The 20,700-nt window shown below is 47.7% G+C and overlaps 8 protein-coding genes across 8 annotated transcripts; 3 read left to right on the top strand and 5 right to left on the bottom strand.

Moving 5' to 3' along the window:
• Positions 1-333: 333 nt before the first annotated feature.
• TSTA_021790 (C2H2 transcription factor, putative) lies at positions 334-1,205 on the top strand (the record flags this gene model as incomplete). Its single annotated transcript, XM_002484311.1, has 2 exons — positions 334-380; positions 503-1,205. 2 exons carry the CDS (start codon positions 334-336, stop codon positions 1,203-1,205), a joined length of 750 nt encoding a protein of 249 aa, XP_002484356.1.
• Positions 1,206-1,653: 448 nt separating this feature from the next.
• TSTA_021780 (uncharacterized protein) lies at positions 1,654-2,507 on the bottom strand (the record flags this gene model as incomplete). Its single annotated transcript, XM_002484310.1, has 3 exons — positions 1,654-1,922; positions 2,008-2,112; positions 2,180-2,507. 3 exons carry the CDS (start codon positions 2,505-2,507, stop codon positions 1,654-1,656), a joined length of 702 nt encoding a protein of 233 aa, XP_002484355.1.
• Positions 2,508-2,876: 369 nt separating this feature from the next.
• Positions 2,877-4,234, bottom strand: TSTA_021770 (L-cystine transporter, putative). Its single transcript, XM_002484309.1, has 4 exons — positions 4,074-4,234; positions 3,996-4,013; positions 3,506-3,944; positions 2,877-3,441 (listed from the first exon to the last, which is right to left on the bottom strand). Exons 1-4 carry the CDS (start codon positions 4,115-4,117, stop codon positions 3,061-3,063), a joined length of 882 nt encoding a protein of 293 aa, XP_002484354.1. The 5' UTR covers positions 4,118-4,234; the 3' UTR covers positions 2,877-3,060.
• Positions 4,235-4,851: 617 nt separating this feature from the next.
• TSTA_021760 (uncharacterized protein) lies at positions 4,852-7,346 on the top strand (the record flags this gene model as incomplete). The annotated part of the gene is made up of 3 exons (XM_002484308.1): positions 4,852-4,996; positions 5,058-5,425; positions 5,481-7,346. 3 exons carry the CDS (start codon positions 4,852-4,854, stop codon positions 7,344-7,346), a joined length of 2,379 nt encoding a protein of 792 aa, XP_002484353.1.
• A 286-nt stretch (positions 7,347-7,632) lies between these two features.
• TSTA_021750 (C6 transcription factor, putative) lies at positions 7,633-11,804 on the bottom strand (the record flags this gene model as incomplete). Its single annotated transcript, XM_002484307.1, has 8 exons — positions 7,633-8,358; positions 8,422-9,101; positions 9,150-9,433; positions 9,488-10,020; positions 10,071-10,145; positions 10,333-10,383; positions 10,434-10,529; positions 10,873-11,804. 8 exons carry the CDS (start codon positions 11,802-11,804, stop codon positions 7,665-7,667), a joined length of 3,345 nt encoding a protein of 1,114 aa, XP_002484352.1. The 3' UTR covers positions 7,633-7,664.
• A 1,372-nt stretch (positions 11,805-13,176) lies between these two features.
• TSTA_021740 (uncharacterized protein) lies at positions 13,177-15,983 on the bottom strand. The gene is made up of 4 exons (XM_002484306.1): positions 15,913-15,983; positions 15,095-15,825; positions 14,988-15,048; positions 13,177-14,941 (listed from the first exon to the last, which is right to left on the bottom strand). Exons 2-4 carry the CDS (start codon positions 15,748-15,750, stop codon positions 13,262-13,264), a joined length of 2,397 nt encoding a protein of 798 aa, XP_002484351.1. The 5' UTR covers positions 15,751-15,825; positions 15,913-15,983; the 3' UTR covers positions 13,177-13,261.
• A 529-nt stretch (positions 15,984-16,512) lies between these two features.
• On the top strand, positions 16,513-17,486 carry TSTA_021730 (calmodulin, putative; the record flags this gene model as incomplete). Its single annotated transcript, XM_002484305.1, has 2 exons — positions 16,513-16,999; positions 17,056-17,486. The coding sequence occupies 2 exons, from the start codon at positions 16,513-16,515 to the stop codon at positions 17,484-17,486; spliced, it is 918 nt and encodes a 305-aa protein (XP_002484350.1).
• A 222-nt stretch (positions 17,487-17,708) lies between these two features.
• On the bottom strand, positions 17,709-19,695 carry TSTA_021720 (sodium/phosphate symporter, putative; the record flags this gene model as incomplete). Its single annotated transcript, XM_002484304.1, has 3 exons — positions 19,562-19,695; positions 18,058-19,506; positions 17,709-17,998 (listed from the first exon to the last, which is right to left on the bottom strand). Exons 1-3 carry the CDS (start codon positions 19,638-19,640, stop codon positions 17,709-17,711), a joined length of 1,818 nt encoding a protein of 605 aa, XP_002484349.1. The 5' UTR covers positions 19,641-19,695.
• Between the last annotated feature and the right edge of the window lie 1,005 nt (positions 19,696-20,700).

The raw sequence follows: 20,700 nt of genomic DNA, 5'->3' as shown, positions 1-20,700 counted from the left end.
ATGATCATACGTACGTACCTGCCTTACCTGCAGGTGGAATTCTCAGGTCTTCTGAAGATCCGATGCATACATATGGAATATTGTCTTTGAAGTTCCAGCTCGAATCACGAACTGTTCTAGGTAATGTGGTTCATTCGCTAATGACCCTTGCATTCTTGAAAGATGCATATTCAACATTTAGACTGTTATTATTAGATTTGCTTTCTGTCTGGTTTGGTTGGCCGGAGAACCCAGCTTCAATACACACCATATCAACGGTGTGTTGAAAATAAATAAGCTGTTTATATGCGTTGTCCTCGAACAGCCTTATTGACTGGATAGTATAAAGCTGGAATGGCATCGCCTGGAGGTGGTGCCCGGATCATGAAAGAGTCCAAGAAGTCAACTACAATATCTCTTTAGGAGTATCAGTAGCAGAAGTCCAATTTATCAACCCTTCAATCTGTGTTGGAATCATGTCAGGATTCTATCCCCACCAAGGCCAACAGCCTATAGACAACAGACTCGACGAGGAGGAGTTGGCTCAGTACTACTCCAACATGACATACCCGATGGGATCTTCTCCAATGATGTCTCAGTATCCGACAGCCATGCCGGGCTCTACAGGATACGCACCTACCGGCTCTTTAACATCATATGGATATCAGACCGCGCAGTACCAGAACCCCTATACAATGTCTCCTGATTCTGCAGCACCAATGCAAGATTACCAGCAATTGATGACTTCACCTCCTCCATCATACCCTGGGTATATGTCGGAAACAACCTATCAGTCTTCCCTTGATTATCCTCGTGCTCAGGGTGATGTCCTCAATCACCCAGACAATTATCGTCTCATGAACTACACTCTAAACCGCCCGACATCTCCCACCGAGACAAATGATCTCCAGGAATACGGAATCCAAGATCCTTCAAGCGGCACATGGCGCTGCCGACACCCAGGCTGTACATCCAAAGCCGTCTTCACGCGGGCCTGCGACTTACGCAAGCATTTTAATCGCCATATGAAATATCTCTTCTGCCGCTATGAAGGTTGTCCCCAAGCTACTGAGGGCGGCTTTTCAAGTAAGAAAGACCGTGACCGGCATGAGGCGAAACACAATCCGCAAATTCCCTGTGAGAGAGAAGACTGTGATCGAGTTTTCAGTCGGATGGACAATATGAAGGATCATGTGAGGAGAATCCACGGTAAGAGGAGTCGGTGATGTTATCAAATCAGCTGGTGTACACTGCCAGGCATTCATGTACGATATGATTTCTTTCGTTTATGATTTGTGTTTCTTATTTCGTTTATTTCACATGTTTTTTAGATTGTTGTCACAGCATTACGTCGAGCTTCTTTCCTGATGGATCATGATGAGGGTCATAGATTTAGCACGCTAGTCTTTTCTTCTTTCCATTCAAGCTTTTCTGTGTGAAATATTCTACTCTTTAGACAGATGCAGCATCTCCGACCTTGAATAGAATTACATGACATCACGAAAACAACCTCAATACAGCTCTTAGTACTTGGTGGCTACCTAAAATACTTGACAATTGAAAGCTAGAGTCCCTCTCTAGATAGTACTCTAGCAGTTCATCTTCGCATTATGATACATCTATATTGAGTTGAGGAGAGATTTCCGAGGCTAGATCACAAGTATAGTAAGATGGCTATCTGACACAATGACTTACTCCAGCCTCAACTAACAATTTGCAGTACTGAAAATGTAGCCATAGTACAGGTTTTGGGAATAAGGCTCCTGAACCATTTTCACTACCGTTGAAAAAGATATTCTTTAACCTGAACTCGACCTGCCCTTGCTTGAGGTCTATATTGACCGTGATTTCTGAAAGATTGTCCATTTCGCGTGGCTTGTCTGGATTGATCGATGGGGACATTCCTCCTCGCATGATGATGGATTTCGAACTCTTTTTGAGAACTATAAAATGGTCTGTTACTATTGTGCCTATACAGGGTATTAGTGGACCGGGTATCTCTTGTATAGTGGCCAAGTCGTAACGTACCCTCTTTGTATGCGCTGTCAAGCAGTTGCTTCTTATCCCAGAGCATGTGCTTGTTGGACTCGTCTCTGCAAGACCACGTCATAATTCTGCGTTGCAGGGCATAACCTACACAGATCAAAAGAGAAAGGCCATCAGTTCAGTAGTTCCAAGTAATCACAGTCAGAGATCTTACCATATCCGCCCCAGACACCGGCACAAAACCTCTCTAGAAGCATCGACCCTCCAGCGAGAGCGTCTTCAACCAATTCAGGACGAATCTTGTCTAGTGGAACTTTTCGAACACACGAATCATTCACTGATGGATTGTTGTTCGGGTTGTACATGCGCAAGAATCGGGTCTGGAATAAGGGGTCGTTTTCCGGCCCGAATGGCTCAAAGTAGCACTGTCGTGACCAAGGCTGCCACGCTCCAGCAATGAATAACCCTGCTACACTGGAGTATTTTCCGATGGAGAGTATTGCTGGTGGAATGCGCTGCTTGTATCTTGCGAAGGATGCCATGGTTGAGAGATATGGTACTGATACAGCGGAGATGGAGCACTTGCAGCAGGAACGGGAGGTGTATATTCATTTAAGGCGTGACTATTACAGCTGAGACATTACTCGATTTGCTTTCTACTCCACAGAATCATAACAGAGTTCAGGGTTCTAAGTCGACCAATGGACTTGGTCAGTGAGGATGTTACTCATTTAGGGTTTGTGACTTACTGCCGGTTAGTAAGCGGATTATCTCAGGCATTTCGGAATGTCCATCCCCTGCCAAGATTCGAGAAGCCCTGTTTCTCTTGTCTCGAATTTCCTTGTTTAATATGGTCTCTTAGTAAAGTGCGAATCCGCTTAGATCATCTCCACTCTAGATGAGTGACCCTTCGGCAAAGACTTGGTTGGATTTTTGAATTAATATCTCACTCTACTCAGGGTCACTAAGGCCCTATCCGGGTGGTTACTTTATCTCACTAAGGGATGAAAGGTCAAGTCGTGTAGATATAAGTCGTGTCATAATAGGTCCATTGCATGGCTCCTGCATATATAACCGCACACCGCGCACGATTCATCAAGTGGTGCCTATCGAGGCAGGGGTATCTTCCTCGGATAACAGTGGCGATCTTACCCCAGGAAATTTATGCTCATCATCCTCATCCGGATCCTCTCGAGATCGATAAAGCACATAATGCTGATAAACAAATAGCACATCAAAGATAACGGTCACGTTGCCCAGCAAGAATTTAATCGGATTGCCAGTGACACCACTCCAATCAGCTTCGAAACTTGAGTCCAAGACCAGCTGTACGAGAGACAGAACCCCACCGGTCAAGTCCAACAGTATCTGTCTAATATCCCAGCCCACGGTGGACTTGCGCTTGAAATTGAGCCACGCCTGTGGGACGTATTTGACGACTGTGATGACCACCTTGATATACGACATGGCGTAAAGCTTCACATAACATATTAGTCAACGGATATCTTAAAAAAAGTTGAGCATTCGAGTACAAACATACAAGATCAATCCAAGCCCAAGAAAATGGATCAGAACCACTATCCGGGCTGTTACCCAAGATGATGAATATTAACAAAGCAATCGTTAGTAACGAGCCCCAGAACAGCCCAGCTATGGGCTTGCTGACGCGTTGGTACGGTGCCACCTTGAAACCCCAGATTTTAGGGTAAAACTGCGAGTAGACGATAGCGCTAAGAACAACAGCATGAGCCGCGAATGCTAGATCGTTGAACTGCACAGAAGGGGTCGGAGAAGCAGGATTGCGGGCTGCATATTGTTTCCGAATCAATGGGGAGTATAGGAAGCCAAGACAATAGACAGCATAGCAAATGAACCCGAGGGTGTTAATCGTGGGGAAGTCTATAGCGAGACCGTAAGTGGACCGGCGACGGATGTTGTTTATCGGTTGCGGATAGAAAGAAAGCGACCAGCAAACGGTACTTTCTCATGTAAGTTGATGACACCCCTCTGAGTGAGAATAATATACTTACTATATCCAACCTAAAAGCCTGAAGATAGGAAGAGTGTTAGCTACTGTCAGACTATAGTGCGACGCTAAGACGACACACCTTGATAGGGCCTTGACAAAGACCTCGACAGTATGGGAAGCCATATCAATTCCAGCTTGAAGGAACTGTCACAACGACTCCGACAACAGAATGTTCTAACGACGTTCGTGTACAGCCGCACAAAGTGACGTTATATCGAGAAAAACATTGTCGTGTGAAGTGAAGTAGAGGGGAAAGAAGTGCTTATCAGATGAGCTGAGGTCAGATGACATGGCGTGCTCAGCGATAAGGATGAGCTGATAAGAGTCGATAAGATAAGACGAGGTCTGGCTGCCTGAGGCTGCGAGATGGTTGTCCGCGACAACGCATTAGCCCCACTTCTGAGCCGCGCGTCTAATCCCAAAAGAGCAAACTGTTGTTTCTCAGCCGAGCCATCTGGACTCTGATTCCCAACTCTCAACCCATCGACCATTACTGACTGCATCAATTCAACTATTGACATCTCATTGCAACATCTATCTTGAAGTGTACAGTACATATATGCTCTGTGTGCGGAGTATTCCGTTGATACGTATATAAGACACCCTGCGCTGGTTCATCTTCGACTATTGTGCGTTATCTTAATCATCGTCATCGAATTCCGCTCTGTTATACTTCGTACATTCAGACCCATCGAGATCAAGGCCATTCCTTACCAATTGATATCGCATGGTGCATACCACCGGATGGGGGATCTCACGAGATCTCCTCAACTGAGTTGATAACATTCCTCAGATCGAACGAACGTGTGGGTACTCCGAACAAAACGTAGAAGAAATCCACATTCTCGTCTGCCACGATGCCAGATACGCTCTCCCCCGCGGGGAGCAGTACGTATGCATCAGATACAATGTACATTGGAGATGGGACGTGGGACAGTACGAGGAATACATTTTTGCTACCCAATCTGATGGGCCTCAACTTTGATACCATGCGATACAATGGTACGTATCATCTATTACCATAAAGCAACCAACAAAATATGTTAACAGTAATGATAAACAGGCATGGGAAATCGATTTCGAGATATGGACGGATATCATTCAATGATAGTAGCACACGGTGTGATCGCAACGATTGTTTTCCTCGGTTTCGTGCCGGCTGCTGTTATGATAGTACGATATTACTCAATATACGACCGCTACTGGGCCTACAAGTATCATGTCTGGCTCCAGATATTGACTCTACTATTGTCAACAGTCGTGTTTGTGTTGGGATGGTTCGCAGTAGGGCCCAAAAGGAGTCTTACCAATCCGCACCATGGGATTGGCTTGGCACTATATGTCATGGTGATCTTTCAAGCGGTCTGGGGTTGGTTCTCTCGCAAGATTGAGCGGGGCAGAAGGCATTACCGCTCACCCCTGATATTAGTGGTTTGTCTTATCTATCTGAATCGCGAGTGATTACTTTTACTAATTATTATTTCAGCTTCACCGTTGGATCGGTTGGGCCACAGTACTTCTGGGCATTGCTCAAATACCTATGGGATTGACTCTCTATGGATCCCCAAAATCCTTATTTATCCTATTTGCAGTGGGCGCTTTCTTTTGGCTTGCGCTGTTCCTCATTTGCTCATACATATACGACGAAGATGGTGTGTACTACGGTCCGGATACAGACAGCCGTGGAAGCTATGTGTCTGGCCCACCCCCTGAGGATGAAAGGCGCCATAGTGGTTTTGGCCGTATGGCAGGAGCTGCTGCTGCAGGTGCTGGATTAGCTGCCCTCTTTTCGCGCCGCTCTCGCCACCACGACGAAAGCGATGTCCATAGTTCACAATACGAAGACAAGTATTCAGATGAAAGCCACCGCCCCAGTTGGGGAAAGCGGGTGCTTGAAATTGGCGCAATTGGTGGCGGAATAGCATTGGCGAGATCGCTGTTCAAAAGGAGACGCGAGAGAGAAAGCGATGATGAATCTGGTCGATATCGTCCAACACATGCTCGCAGCGACAGCATGACCGAGGAAACAGTGAGCAGAGTAGAAGAGGGCCGTGCCCCTTCCGGAACGCAAGGCCCTTATATGCATCCCGCTAGACGCCAGAGCTATAGTTCCATGGACTACAGCTATTACACACAAACAGATGAAGGGCACGATGACGTCCAGAGACCTAGTCAAGGACACGGTGTACGGAATGCTATTCTAGGAGCAGGAGCTTTTGCGGCCATGAGAAGCTTATTCAGACGTCGGAAAGATGATGATGAACAACGACGTGTGGAGGAGATTAAACGCCGAGATATGGAAGAGGAAAGACTGGCGAGAGCGAACAGCAAGAAGAAGTATACAGGCGACGGGCTTTTCCCACGAAGAAAACGGCCGTCGCAATCGGTACTATCCAGCGACATGACCTCGGACATAACGCCCCGACCGCCACGCACACCAGGTCACGGCGAGGAAACTGTAATGACAGGTGGCATTGTTGAGGGCACAGAGAGTGTGGTTCTCCCGACTGCTCCACCGCATCGTGTTGTGTCTGGAAGTGCCACTGGCACGGATATTGAAACTGCAGCCGCTGCAGGGGCTGTTGCAGGAGCGGCCGTAGGGTCAAGCCGACATCGTCGCCGCAGTGGTAGTGGCAGTAGGAGGAGCGATCGTCGTGATGATGTATCGTCACCTCCAGTATCGGTCAAAGTTCGGATGCACAATGATGGGCGCCATGTCACTCTTCGTAAACTGACAGAAGAAGAGGCAGCCGCCAGTAGAGAGTCAAAACGCCGATCAAGAGAACGACGGGGATCACGCAGACGAGGCAGCGCAAGTTCTCTTTCGGGGGGTGAAGGCGCAGGCTCAGACCGGTGGCGACGTGTTGAAGAGATGGAGCGTCGTCAGGCTGAGTATGTACAGCGAGAACAAGCCGCAGCCCTGGCAGCTGAATCTGGAGCAGCAGCAGCAAATATGCCGCACCCTCCACCACCACCTGCCCCTCCCTCGTCACAGCCAGCGACATCCTTCTATTCTGGGCCTCTTCAGCTCCCAACAGCGTCGTATGCTGCCACTAGCCAGCACTCTGTTCCACCACCTCCCCCGGGGCCTCCGCCGCCACAGCATTTTACATCTCCAGCTTCGCATGCGGCAACTAGTCAGCTGTCCATGCCACAGCGGCCCCCATCAAATATGCAGCAATATCCTCCCACTGCAAGTCAACAATACCCACCTACTGCGAGTATTACATCCCCAACCTGGACGGGTACTGAAGCTAGTGCCGATTATGCTAGTAACAGGAGAAGACGTCGAGCAGAGCGAGCCCAAGCACGAGCTCGACAACAAGCGCAGCATAGTGTTGAATTTACTTGATCCGTTGACGATCAAACGTCTGCATATTGAGTTTATATTCTTTTCTTTATGACTTCATTCATGACCTCAGCCCCTGTATCAATGAACCCTTCTAACACATTCCCATTTCATTTCCCCTTTTGACGCAATTTTGACAGTATAAAATTGAGATAGGAGGTTTATTGAGCGAGCCCAAAATGTTCTGTTATGTAATGCGATTTCTGGATTGATGACTGTTTCCGCCCTGTACATAAACAACCTTACTATACGTGCATAGACGTTATTGACGAGTAAATTTCCCTTCCATGACTGTATTGAATCTGAATATCTTCTTGCTGCCTATTTGATAATACTCGATAAATCCATCTCCAATAAAGACATTAAATTCACATTCCCCGTAAACCAATTCTCAAGTGAATTCGCATCAAAACTTGCTTCAAGGTTTTCGGTACTATTATACTCCGCCGGCCCAGGTGCTGCTGATGTCATCGGCGTTGCCATTTGAGACGCTAATCCTGTTTGTTGCTGTTGCTGTTGGCCTATATTTAAAAAGCCAGCTGCATTCGGAAATCCTAAAGCGCTGAGATATGGCTCAAAATCGTCTATGGGGTTGAATGATTGTCCTGTCGCTGGATTGGGGTTGTTATTGTATTTGAATGCGTTGTCTTGGTCTGTGTGGTTGGATTGAGGGGTTGGGATGTTGTTAAGTGGTGTTGATGATGTTGTTAGCTGGTGCTGGTGATATTGTATATTATCCACGTGATTTTGAGTTTGTTGTTGGTCAAGACCACCACTGTCGTATTGATAGTGCTGTTGTTGCTGCTGCTTGATTTTAGAATGAATATACAGCTCTGCCACTCGATGAAAGACGTGGCAAAGTCGTCGAAGTTTCTCGGCTGCCTCGACTGTTTCGCCGGATGTTTGGAGAGATGAGACGAAATCACCGAGACATTTCAGATCGGATAGATTCGCGGTCGCGATTGCGTGGCAGAAGAGGACCATGAAAGGTGTGAAGGGGCAGTTTATAAGGACCCTGTATACCTATGTTAGTAAATTTCTGGATTTGGTCAGATGTAAGAATAAGTAGGATAAGTACCAAGATATGTACCCATGCCAGATGTAGCTGTTGGTATGCTTGTATCGCTCGGTATTTCGCTGATGTGCCCTCAATGCCTCTCTAGCCATAGCAATGCATTCATTGCTGAATATAGTGGAACTATCCAGCGGCCCCGGGGGAACCGCTCGATACGCCAATGTTGAAAGACCATAATACATAATCTCCGAAGACGACGCAGCTGCTGCATAATAGAGAGGGTTATATGCGCGGGACGGGTCGAGCTGGGTCTGCGATTCTTGATACCACAACTGCATGTCGGCAGTGAGTTGTTTCGCTCTTTGGGTCCTTTCTGTTGCCGGTCCCGAGAGAGCGCGTGGAGAGTAGAGTTCTTCGTAGATACGGCCCTGGAAGTAGCCAATCTTGATCCATTGGTGATACATTATATCCCACATTGTCATTTGGGAGTCGGCTGATAGATCGGAGAGAGGTAGGGTGATATCAAAGTCCTGCATGATCGAGGAGTGGCCCATGCGAAGGGAGAGGCATTTGTCGAGGATGTAGGTGAACCAGAACATTCGTTTTCTAAGGTTTGTGTCTAGTTGATTGTCGCCGGGCGAACCCACGGATCTGTGGTAGCCGAGTGTCTGGCATAGACGGGCTGCTGTTGAGACTAGAGCCCAGCATAGAGAAGGTTGCGATATGTCAATTGCATAAGAGGCCTGCAATGATTAGTTGGGAATTTTGTACGTGCGTAGGATGCAACTTACACCAATGAGAATTGCTTGTAGGTTCTCACTATTAGGCGCCATGAAGACACTGAACCGACTAATAGCATATTCAAGGTTTGCACGGCATATAGCCGCATTCTCAAATGCTTCAGGCACATTCTTTCCTTCCAGGTAGGCAATATGCTGGAATAGGTAGAAGAGTCCTCCATTTACCAAAGCAAATGTACCAAGGGAGTAGTCCTCTGTTGCAAAGTATACTCTTTTGCACAACTCGTTGAACTGTCCAAAGTCGATAAAGGGGTGTTGTAGGAAATTTTGAGATTCTATCCGATGATATGAGCAAATGATATTTGACATTGTAACAACAGGCGACTAACCTTTGCAAAGCCTCAACAAAGACACGACAGACTCAAGAGGAGGCATTTTTACAGACGAAAAGTCAATACCAGAAGAAGTATCAACTTGCTGATTTGGAAAACGATAGTCTTGGTTCACCGGCGGCGAATGCTGTCTGTCAATGAGATGCCGGAGCGCAAAGAGAGCTTCCTGCATCTCGGGATCGCGGGTAAAAGCTGTATAGTCATTGCTCATAGCATTCTCGATGATTCGGCTTGCATGCACTGAATGTGCGCTTAGGGACGACGCGCCTTCAAAGGCAGCATTGCTACCTGCTGTTTTGAGACCATGATCACCGTGAGTAGATGGTGTTGGTGCTTGTGCTGATAGTGATGGTGGAGACTGAATTGGTGCTTTTTCTGTCTTGAGCGTTTCTTGTACAGATCTTGTTGCTGCGGTTGTCGGGGTTAAGCCTGGTGCTAGATGCTGGAAGGCGGCTGAAAGCGAAGTCAGGTTCTCAAGCAGGCCTTCTATCCGTGCCAATCGCTCTTCGATGATCTCAATCTTCTTCTCACTTCGTCTTTTAGTATCATAAACCATAGCCTACCGAGACTGGGGACCTACTATTGATCAGATATTAAGATCCGTTGCCGTTGTTCCCTCGGCCTGTTAACAGTCCGGCACGCTAGATTAGAAGCTCTGCAGTTGGAACAAGGTGACCGTTTGTCACATTTTATCTGATATTGACTGGTTAGCTTCTGTCTCTATAAACCTAAGGTACTAATTTAGAGGTGATAGGTACCTTTCTGTTTCGGCAATTATCGCACTACGTACATCGACACAGATGTCAATAAGGGTTCGATACGGAAATGAGATGAGGCCTTACCGCCCGCCAGGCTGGCACGTTTTCGTTTCTGCTCGTGTCATAATCTTCTTGCTGCATGACTAGAAGATGATTGATGATGAATATGCCCACGCAATGTTTACAAAAGGGAGTTGGCAATGTTCTTGATGTGCAAGATGACAAGATGCCGGGGCCCGCGGATGCCGAGCAGCGGATACTGATCCATGGCCTGTGATTGGCTATAGACGCTATAAGTCTACAATAGAGATTGCTCAAGATCCGAAATATAGTATTATGAATAAACGTTGTCAATAATAGATACAAATAGTAATGATATCGCTTGCTGGAACATCGTTCATTAACGTAGAATCTCAAGGCAATCGTCTCGCTTCAGATAAAACGAGAGACGTCATGAGTTTCTAGTATTACATTATATAGACAATTTCTTCAAAGGAGGGGTTGCGTGTGGAATGTGAAATCTGAAGATGCGGAGGTGTTTGAGGGAGTATGGGTAACTCGTTCAAACGTCAAACAGATGAAGCGAGTAGCATCGTAGTTGTGAGTAAGATCCCGAGAACTGACAGAGAAGGCGACGCTGTACTAAGTCTGCTAGCCGATGACTTAGACGACGATCCAGACTTTTGAGTTCCGACATTGACTGTGGCATTGACGAAGTTTGGTCCGCAGCCAAGATTGATAGTTTGAGCAGCTGGGATATATGTTTGCACGAGTGGATTCCCTTTGACCAGAGCCGAATCCTCGAATACCGCCATCGTGGCTTGCGTACATTGATTGCACTCTGGTCGACTGCCGCCGGGGAGAGAATTGCCTAGAGGTAAAAGGTAGAGGGCGTAGCCTGAAATATTGGTGTTGTTGGTGGCTGCTTCCGTGAAACAATATTCGTGGGTTTTCGGATCTTCGAGACAAATTGCCCTTGCGAGCGGTTCGTAGGAGACCATTCCATTGTACGCTTGGGTGACAATGGGATTACCCAGTTTGTAGTCGGCACCACAATTATTGTCACTTGTAAGATTGGCGGCGAGGTTGTTCATGAATGTCGAACAGGCTGTTGTGTTGGCAGAGCAAGAAGTGTCGAGTACTTGATCCAATGTCACTGCAGAAGCTAGGTCTTTGAAAAAGGTATTCGAGTTTTGGAGAAGAAGAGACACTGCATGGCATGATTGATATGTTTCGTCGGTCAGAAAGTATTCGAAAAATTGAGGACAACTTGATGCAGTAAAATTGTTTCCTATCGTGTCGAATGCTGTGGGAAAGCTGGCGTTGCTGCTACTTGAGGTAGCTCTTTCTGTCAAAAAGACAGATTCAACTTCTGTCGATTTGCCTGATTGTACTGTGTCGTTGCTCCCTTCGTATGGTGCCGCGGATGCAGTGTCGTACGCATCTTCGGATTCGTTTGGTAAAGGAGAACCGTAGCTGTTCGTTATTAAGAATAATATTAATGTGAGATATGACAAGACCCCAATGAATCTATGGCTGGATGTAGATATCGACATATTTGAAAGTTTGTGTTGATAAGGTTGTAAGCGAATGACTGGGCGATTGCAAGTGGCCTCTTTACAAAAACGAGCGTGGATTGTCAGCGACGAAATGTCGAAGTCAATATAGAAAGATGACGGGCGATGGTTGTGGTTCGATGATCATAGCTTGTTCTGGTACTTGATCTATACGGTAGCACTGTTGACGAGCATCGCGTGTAGTATCAAGATGCATCCATGGATATCTTGCATATACCGCCTGCAAAATCGAACACGAACAGTTGGAACGAGCGACTGGAAGAACAGTATTGAATACTAGAAAGCAATACTGAATAAGTTCAATCGTCACTTATCACTTATTATTGAGTCATTCAACTGCAGCGTCCCCGGATAGCCCCTCACGGCACAACGATAGGATGTCTTCGTGGGAGCGAGCACATATAAAAGGAACAAGGACATTGTTGCATAATAAATACGGACTAACTCCAAATCACCGCGCTAGGGACTAAATGGGAAGTTAATTCTGAATCGTCAACGGCGTGAAGGGGAAAAAAAAGCCACCAGCCATGATCTAGACTGAGCGGAGAGGACGAAAAAGGACTAAAAGAGGAACTATTGCTGGGCGAAGCGAGCCCGCTTAGCCCGATAGAGCGAAGGTCAAGGATATCTGATACTGAAAACAGTCAAAAAGCAGGTTTGATTGCTGGACACTAGGAGATTTATCATTTATCACTTAAGCCCTAAACTCTTAGCTGAGGGCCTCAGGCACCTTGGCACTTGCACGTATTTGTCTAGGCGGACTTCTACATACAAACCCACCTATCAATAATAGCATATGATCTGGCAGTCTGAGTAAGATATAGGGAAAGCAAAATAATCATGAGAAATACGAATGCTATGTTCTCCGTATGTGATTACTTGGCAGTAGAAAAGTCTGGCTGCTGTATCATCGTCGTGAGCATACTCTCTGTACCTGATACATAGAAGTGGAGTCCTCAGGCACATACGTACATGGGCCCATGAGACATTCTGCAACACTTTGCATATCAACACACTTCAACGACGTTATCTATCCTTTCTTGCAGTTGACGACTTGAGATGTCGCGGGAATGGAATCAATCGGGAGGCGACCGGAGAATACTGTAACGTAGAAAGAGGAGAACGTGAATGTATGCAGCTATTTTTCTCCGCCTAAAAGCGCCACAGCACGTACAGGTGTCTGATTGGGGTATAGCGAACACGAGAAGAAAAGCCACGGCCAAGAGCTGCCCCTGAGTAGGCTAACCCTGTTCGGGGGGGCCGAGCTGAACGCAAGTCATCAGCCCTAAGATTGATTGTCTGATACGTAAAGTGCTCTGCAACCACTCAGTTTAACTCAATAGAAGATCAGTGATTCGTGAAATTTGTAGTCACATGTCCAAATCTAATATAATATGATAGAATATAGATGGTAAAAACAAGCTGAGAGGTAAACATCAACTCCTCCTGTTCGTAGCCTCCCCTAAAGCAATGCCAACTAAACTTCGTTGCTGACGAAGCGGTCCGCCAAAAGGATCACCTTGGCTCGCTGTATACAGGGCTGGGCTGATGAGAGCATCGCGCTCTCGTTTAATCCGCATATACGCCAACTTTGTAAACCGGCCCACTTGATTCCAAAAATGTCGTCCTGCCTCGTGACTGGCTATACGATCGAGTAAATCCACCGTAGCGTCCCGTACTGCCACGTCTGGATGGAATAGTCCAAGACTTACGTAGAACAATCCAGCCTGACTTTCCGGTGTCACGGTCAATAACTGGCATACGCCCGCGTAATCACGAATCGCGTGCGAAAAGGCAAGATATATAGCAGCCGCCTCTTCCGCAGGGAGTTTCAAAGAACGCAGCCGATCGTGATGATGCTGCAAGTCCATTTGTTTGACAGGGCCAGTGGCATTGTACGAAGTAGCAACATCCTGTATAAATGCGTAGTAGGACCGGGTATTCCGCCACCCTTCAATTCGGTAGACGCATGCTGCCAGCTCGCGTTGCTTACTGGCCTCATCTGGCCACACATAGCCATGTCCCCGGAGCGATGCTGGATCTGCTGAATCTCCTTTGGAGCCACTGGGACTTGATGTGGCATCTTCCCCAGGTCCCATTATATATAGAGCCGACGCGCCGTACACTGTCTCTTCAAACGCCGCCGCTACTCTAGTGAATTTGTAGATAAATGCCCGCCACTTGGCTCGAATAACTCCTTCTCCATACCTTTGATTGATACTCCGTAGAATGTCATCCATAAACGCTACATCACCTGTAGGGTCTGCACCCTGGTTGGATGCATTACCTCCAGTAGGATGCTGAAAGAATTTTAGTCCTTCTGTTAGCGGTGCCTGTTCAATGCGACTGCTGATCTTCATCCGGCCGGTAGGGAGATCGCATAACAAATCCCACCATTCGGGGTGATTTGCAAATGTGGGATTAGTAACACCAGCAACAAATCCTGGTACCTTGAGAAGATCATCGATTTTAGTCAAATCTGTGTACGGGAAAGCATGGCGTGTAAACCCGCGAAGGATACCGCCAGATACCAAAGCACACGCAGCTAATACCGCTTCTGCTACCTCTCCTGATGGTCTATTATGTCCAAGGAAAATGACCCTCTTTTGTGTAAGCATAGCATTGACGAGCACGATTATAGGATGTGTATAAGCTCCATTGGTCGTAAGATGAGGATGAAGCGCAAATGGCTGTGGAGTCGTAGAGTGCGGTGTCGCGAAGATTTGAATAAGTTTGATGAGTGAAAAGTCGCCCACCGTCTCTGGCCAAATGACTGTGGGCACTTTTACTGGAATTGGTATATCGTTATATACCACTTTGGATTCGAATTCGTGTGTATCTCGTGGTAAGGCGTATCGGGATCTAGCCGTGGGCGACTCTGGGGAGGCGTCGGGACCACGGTCTGCCTCTTCATCTGCAACTCGCTGTTCGATCATGCGCTCGAACTTCTCAATAAACATGTCCTTCGAGTCACTTGCCTGTAAAATACTTCGTTCGAGGAGGTTGAACCGAGGTAATAAGGACAGATCCATTGCGTTGACAGCATTATATAGAGATGCAAGGGTCTCCGGGTAAGGTGACTTGAAATAATCTTCCAAGGCCAACAAAAGCAATGGCTACTACGGTTAGAATGTTCTCAAGAAGCATGTATCCCAGACGTACTTTGTATATATGCAGAAACGAATGACGCGTGCAAATTGCCATTGCTTTGACAACAGCGCCACTACTCTAGTTAGCCACTGCTACAAGCCATTATAGAATAGACGTACCGTCTTACTGTATTATCTTGCTTGGTATTGACCAAGTTCAAGACGTACATGAGCGGCGGCCCTTCTCCGCTATCTTCCTCGTCATCCGTGCTTTCAGCTGCATCTGACTGATCGTCCTCGTCATTATTTGAGTCTGCATCGCTTTCTTGCTCGATTTCGGTTTGTTGCTTCCTTCGTCTTCTTCTCCGTCTTTTGGGGCTTTCTCTTTCCGCATCTTCGTCATCCGACTCGGTGTCCTTGTGTAGGAAGAAAATGGTCCAATCCTGACTTCGTACGTGCGTCTGGTCGGGAAGCATAAGCTCTGCAAGCATACCCTCATCACCACTAATCGCACTGGGGTACTGATGTTCCATTATCGGACCGCGGTCGATGTGGAAAGAGGCAACAAGGATATATTCGACATGGCGTTCAGAAGAGTCAAGAGGGTATTGTGACTTGTATCGCCGCGTGCTGCGAAGGACATCTGGATGCTGGACCGATTGGCGCCTAGCATGATGGGCATTACTTGGGGAGCGTCTTAGAAATGAAGCGGCGGGCGACAATTTGGACTTTCCACTGGCACTGAGCTGTGTTGACGATGGAAACGATGGTGCGAGTGGGAATTTCTCTGTTTGAGAATCACCCGTCGGTATTCTGGAGGGGAACGGATTGGACATGTTGTGTTACGAGTAGTAGGTACCGACAAAACGAGTGGTCAACCCCGGCTGCGCAATTGGCCCGTCGCGTACGCACTGTCAGCATTGAATTAGCGATGAATTTCCAACTCGCCAGAACCCAACTGCGGCCTAGCTACAGGCGGCGACGTATGTGAGACGTACAGTAACAAAGCACACGACGTATTCGCAACGGGGATATTGGACGACTGCTTCTAGCCAGCCGGGACGATGTGCCTACTTGGTCACATATGATTCATAGCAATTGAGGGTGCGGCATGGTGGGATAGATTTCGTAATTGTAAATCCGGGTAGTCGGCGAATGCTGTGTCAATATCCGTCCAGCGTACAGAGCATAGAAAGTGGACGAGATATTTGACGTTGGTGTTTGATCTATCACAAATGAAGCCATCGAATTACCCCCCTGAGCGGGTTGTAGATTGGCCAATCAGCGCTCACCGCCCAGGCATGGCAACCGCCAACTTTCTGTGTTTACCCGGCAATTATCGCTATCTATTCAATTGTCGCGACAAACCATTCTCCTCAACCACCTCCGTTTCGTCCGATATACAAAGCAGCGTCGAAGAAAGAAAGGCCTGGTAGAACTTATGGTCTTGTATTTATGAAATTGATGAATCCCCAGTCTGCATCCGAATTACGCCAACTACCAATCCACGCCCTGATACGACAAGTAAACAAAGCTCCAGCCCTTGACGACGACGAGTCCCCGACCAGCACCACAACATTCAGCGTCGGAACTACACTATGAATTCAAATCTACCCTACAAACCATCTCCTTTGTCATTCAACTCTCCGCGGGCATCCCCTTTCCGACGGCCGTCATCGCCCGGCTCACCCACCACGGCAATCCGATCCAGCACACCGCCGGCCAACTCACCCGGAAGAGGGCATACGCCAGTCACATCTCCCAGCAAACTAAATCAATCATATACTGTGGGCGATAACGACGAAGCCCTTACAGAGGACGATCAGCCAGTCTCTCCAGCCAAGTCCCCGAGATGGAGGGAGCCGCCAGTGTCGCCTACAAAAGGCGCAGCCGCAGCCGCTAGGAACAGCTTCTCCTCACAGATAAGTGCACGATCGCTTCGTCTAAACATTGTCGGCAATGATACTTTATCAAAGTTACCCGCGTCTCAAGTGAGGGATATGCGGGAGGCGTTTCAGGTTCTGGACCGCGATAATGACGGTAGCGTCAATCGTGATGATGTCGCTGATGTACTGTCGAATCTGGGTATTTGGCTCACTCTTCATCAGAAATTTTCAAAAATTAACATATGAAATGAGCAGGCCAAGATCCATCATCTACTGCAACTGCTCAGTATTTTCCTGCTGGAGCAGCACAAACTATGAATCTACCCACATTTTTGAACACCCTGTCTGGTCTGCTGGCACCTTTATCTTCTCAAAAAGAGTTACTCAACGCATTTGCTGCATTTGATGATGATGATAGCGGGCAGGTAGACGTGGCCGAGCTTCGTGATGCACTGCTGCACACGAATCCGGATATTGGAGAAAGCCCGTTGACAGAAAGGGAGGTAGACGAAGTCTTGAGTGGGTTCACCGGACGAAGGGCATTTGGTGGTAGGGCGAAGCAAGCGTTCAGTGGTCAAAAGAGAGGCGACGTATTTTATTATGAGGATTTTGTTGGCAGTATTATGGGGAGTTCGGATAACGGGAACGGATCGAATAGTGCCGCAAAACCTCCTCCAGCTACATAGTCAGTGATATTTTCGTTCTTTTATTGCTATGGAAACTCGGCTTAGGTATGAAGGGGTATATATGGAGTCATTATAACTAATGGTTGCTTATGATATGTGTATGGTATCAAAATTTTGCAAATCACCCACTGCAGCTCGCCTATTACATATCCCCTGACTCGAAACGATACGAAAAGAAAGACAACTGTCCTCGAACCCATCACTCTATCTATGCATGGTAAACTATTTAGTGAAATGAGGCGCATTGATAAATAACCCCATCAACACGCCACCGAGGGTACCAGCAATGGGGATAGTAGCAAACCAAGCAATAAGCAACAGGCTGACTCGTTGCCAGTTGACGGCCTTGATGGTACCGTTACAGAGACCGACGCCGACGGTGGCACCGGTGATGCACATAGAGGTTGAGACAGGGAGGGAGTATTGGGAGAAGACGAGGACGGTGATGGCGGCACCCATTTCCATGGAGCAGCCTCGGCTGGGGGAGTGGTAGGTGATTTTGTTACCCATGACTATTGAGAATTCGCAGTTAGTTAAATTCGTCATGGAAAGAGGTGAGATAATGGCTTACCCTTCATGATATTGTAACCATAGGTGATCAGACCAATTGAGATACAACCAGACAAGACAGCGAGCTGCCAAACGGGCACAGGAGCCTTTGAAGCAGCAGCGCTACCAGTATTCCAGGCGGCGTAGATGACAGCCCAGGGACCAACAGAGTTGCCAATATCGTTGGCGCCGTGGGCAAAAGAGGCGGTACAAGCGGTAAGGACCTGGATGAAGGAATAGGTATGTTCGACTTCGTTGGGGTACTTTTTGGCATGGTCGTAGACACGTTGCATTCGTTGACCGTCGGGGGTACCAGCGACACCGGTCTGGGCGGCGTGGATATCATAGTGAAGACCGTACAAAAGACCGCAGGTAATCATTGCAGGGATACGCTTTGCGAGGATCTTGATGTTGTGGAGTTCGTAGATTTGACCGGGACCCATGGGGTTGTCACGAAGAGTGCGCATAGCCCAGCCGAGAGGGCCACGCTTCTGCATGAGTTTGGCGTGGAATTTGTCTTGACTTTGAGCAACGAGGTCCTTGTAGCTGAGTTGTTTCACTTCAGAAGTAACAAGGTGTCTTTCGTCCCTTTCGGAAGCAGACGTGTTTGATGCATCTGCCTTGTCAAACTTTTCCGCTTCCTGTGCAACGATATCAGGGGAACCGACGACGGTCTTATCATCGTCATCCTGGACAACGGCGTAGTTGGGGACTTTGGCTTCGAACTCTCCCTCAGGGGCAGGGCGCTTGAAGAGCAGTGGGCCATAAATGAACATCCACCATTTGACGGAGGGATCTTTCTTGATGACCTTTGCGTGAAGGAAAGGGAGAAAGAAGATGGCGGACAAGAGGCAGACACCGGCACCAGTACCCACGGTGACGGCGGCAATGTACCAGCCTGGCTTCTTGTTCAAGTGTAGGTTCGGGGATCCCTTGTACACGATAGACAAAGTACAGATTGTGGCAGCAACGAGGAAGAAGAATGGGGAGGTCCAGACAGCCCATGGCACGGGATTCTTGTGGATAAGAACAACAAGTTTAATTAACATGAAGATGGCAGAGGCAAACCCAGCAGAGATGGCGGGAGCCATGCCTAGACCAGCAAAAATAGCACCGAGGCCCTTTCCATCGTTCCATCCCCATTGGACCTTGGAGGCACCGACTGTTGCAACACCGACGCCAGCCACAGCAGAGATGAGCGAGTAGGTAGAAGAGACGTGAGCAGAGTGACGAGTACACCACATGACCCAGGACGAGGCGGCAGCGAGAGCGCAGGTGAATGCCAGCATCTGGACGCCGGCATCACCTTTGAAAGCCGAGTTGGGGATGATACCGTTCTTGATGGTATCAGCAGTTCTGGCGCCGACGGTGATGGCTCCGAGCATCTCAAAGACGGTACCGAGAACCATAGCTTGTCGGTAGGAGACCGATCGAGAGGACACGCTGGTGGCCCAGGAGTTGGCGACATCGTCTGACAAAAGTTAGTTAGAGGTTCAAGAATTGCAAAGCCCAGCACGAGCACTTACTTGCACCGTTGTTGTAGGCATCTAGCATGGCAAACAAAGTGCCAATGGCAAAGATGTAGTCATACTGGTGAAGCCTCATCTTGACTGTGATGATTGATACTGAGATCGGTGACGAGAAAGTGTCTGTCTTGGGCAGTACGTCCGGAGAAGGAGGAACAGGGTGATAGAGCCCTTTTAAGCCCTCCGTTCCATGTAGTCTGCGAGACAATTTTCCATATGATCCAGTATCCAATTGTCTTGCATCTGTTACATTCTCGCAAAACCCGCCTACGGCGCGAAGAAGTTTCCATGCGCACTATTGCCTATCTGGGCGGAATCTCTGGCACATTCTCTCGACCTGCATTGTGATTGATCGCCGCATGCTTGCCACCTTAACATCCAAAAGGCTGTTCGAAGCATCGAGTCTTGGAAGTTCTCCATATCTGCTTGGCGATAAAACTCAGAGAGAGTGGAGATGATGGGAAACAGCAGTTGGTTTCTTGCGAGGCGCAGACAGCCAAGAGAATATATAGTTCTGGACTGGTATTAGTATATGGCGTGATATCCATCCATTCAGGTTGTATGTCTCAGGCAACCCTAAGTTATGGGAGGCACTGACACATCGTAAGTCAAAGGATGAGAAAGTGAAAGATATACAAAGTCTTGGCATGGCGGAGCGGACCCTTCTTGGCATTTATTTCTTGGCGGCGGATGAGCTGCCTCAGGCCAATGGCGATCATGGGCTGGCACACGTGGTATACCTCGATTGATTTAAAGGAGTTGCACGTGCTCTCTGTCCATTCTTGGCTAAACGAGCTGAAATTCTGTATCTGGTTGCTGTAGCCGAGGTCTGCTTCAAAACACGAAGGGCACCATTGATCTCATGGTATGGCTGTTTCGCAGGTTCTAAAAGGCCTAGCGTCTGCATAAGTGTCTCTAGAATACGGAGACCCCGTAGTGCTTCGGAGATCCCGTATGCATAGCCTGCATTGGGTTAGGGTTTTGGTTTACTGTCCCGGATTAGGGCCTAGGGCTTAGGGCTACTATACCTGTTATCGGGCTGCGCGCCTCTCTTCTTCATCTATGCTCCTACACACTTCATGAACTGCTGTCATGTCAGTATGCTGCAATGCTATATATACATTGGACTTGTTTTATAT

The sequence above is a fragment of the Talaromyces stipitatus genome, genomic scaffold (assembly GCF_000003125.1).
Source record: "Talaromyces stipitatus ATCC 10500 scf_1105507295549 genomic scaffold, whole genome shotgun sequence".
Lineage (NCBI taxonomy): Eukaryota > Fungi > Ascomycota > Eurotiomycetes > Eurotiales > Trichocomaceae > Talaromyces > Talaromyces stipitatus.
The sequence above is the reverse complement of the archived record's forward strand: the minus strand, read 5'-3'. Positions and strand labels throughout refer to the sequence as shown.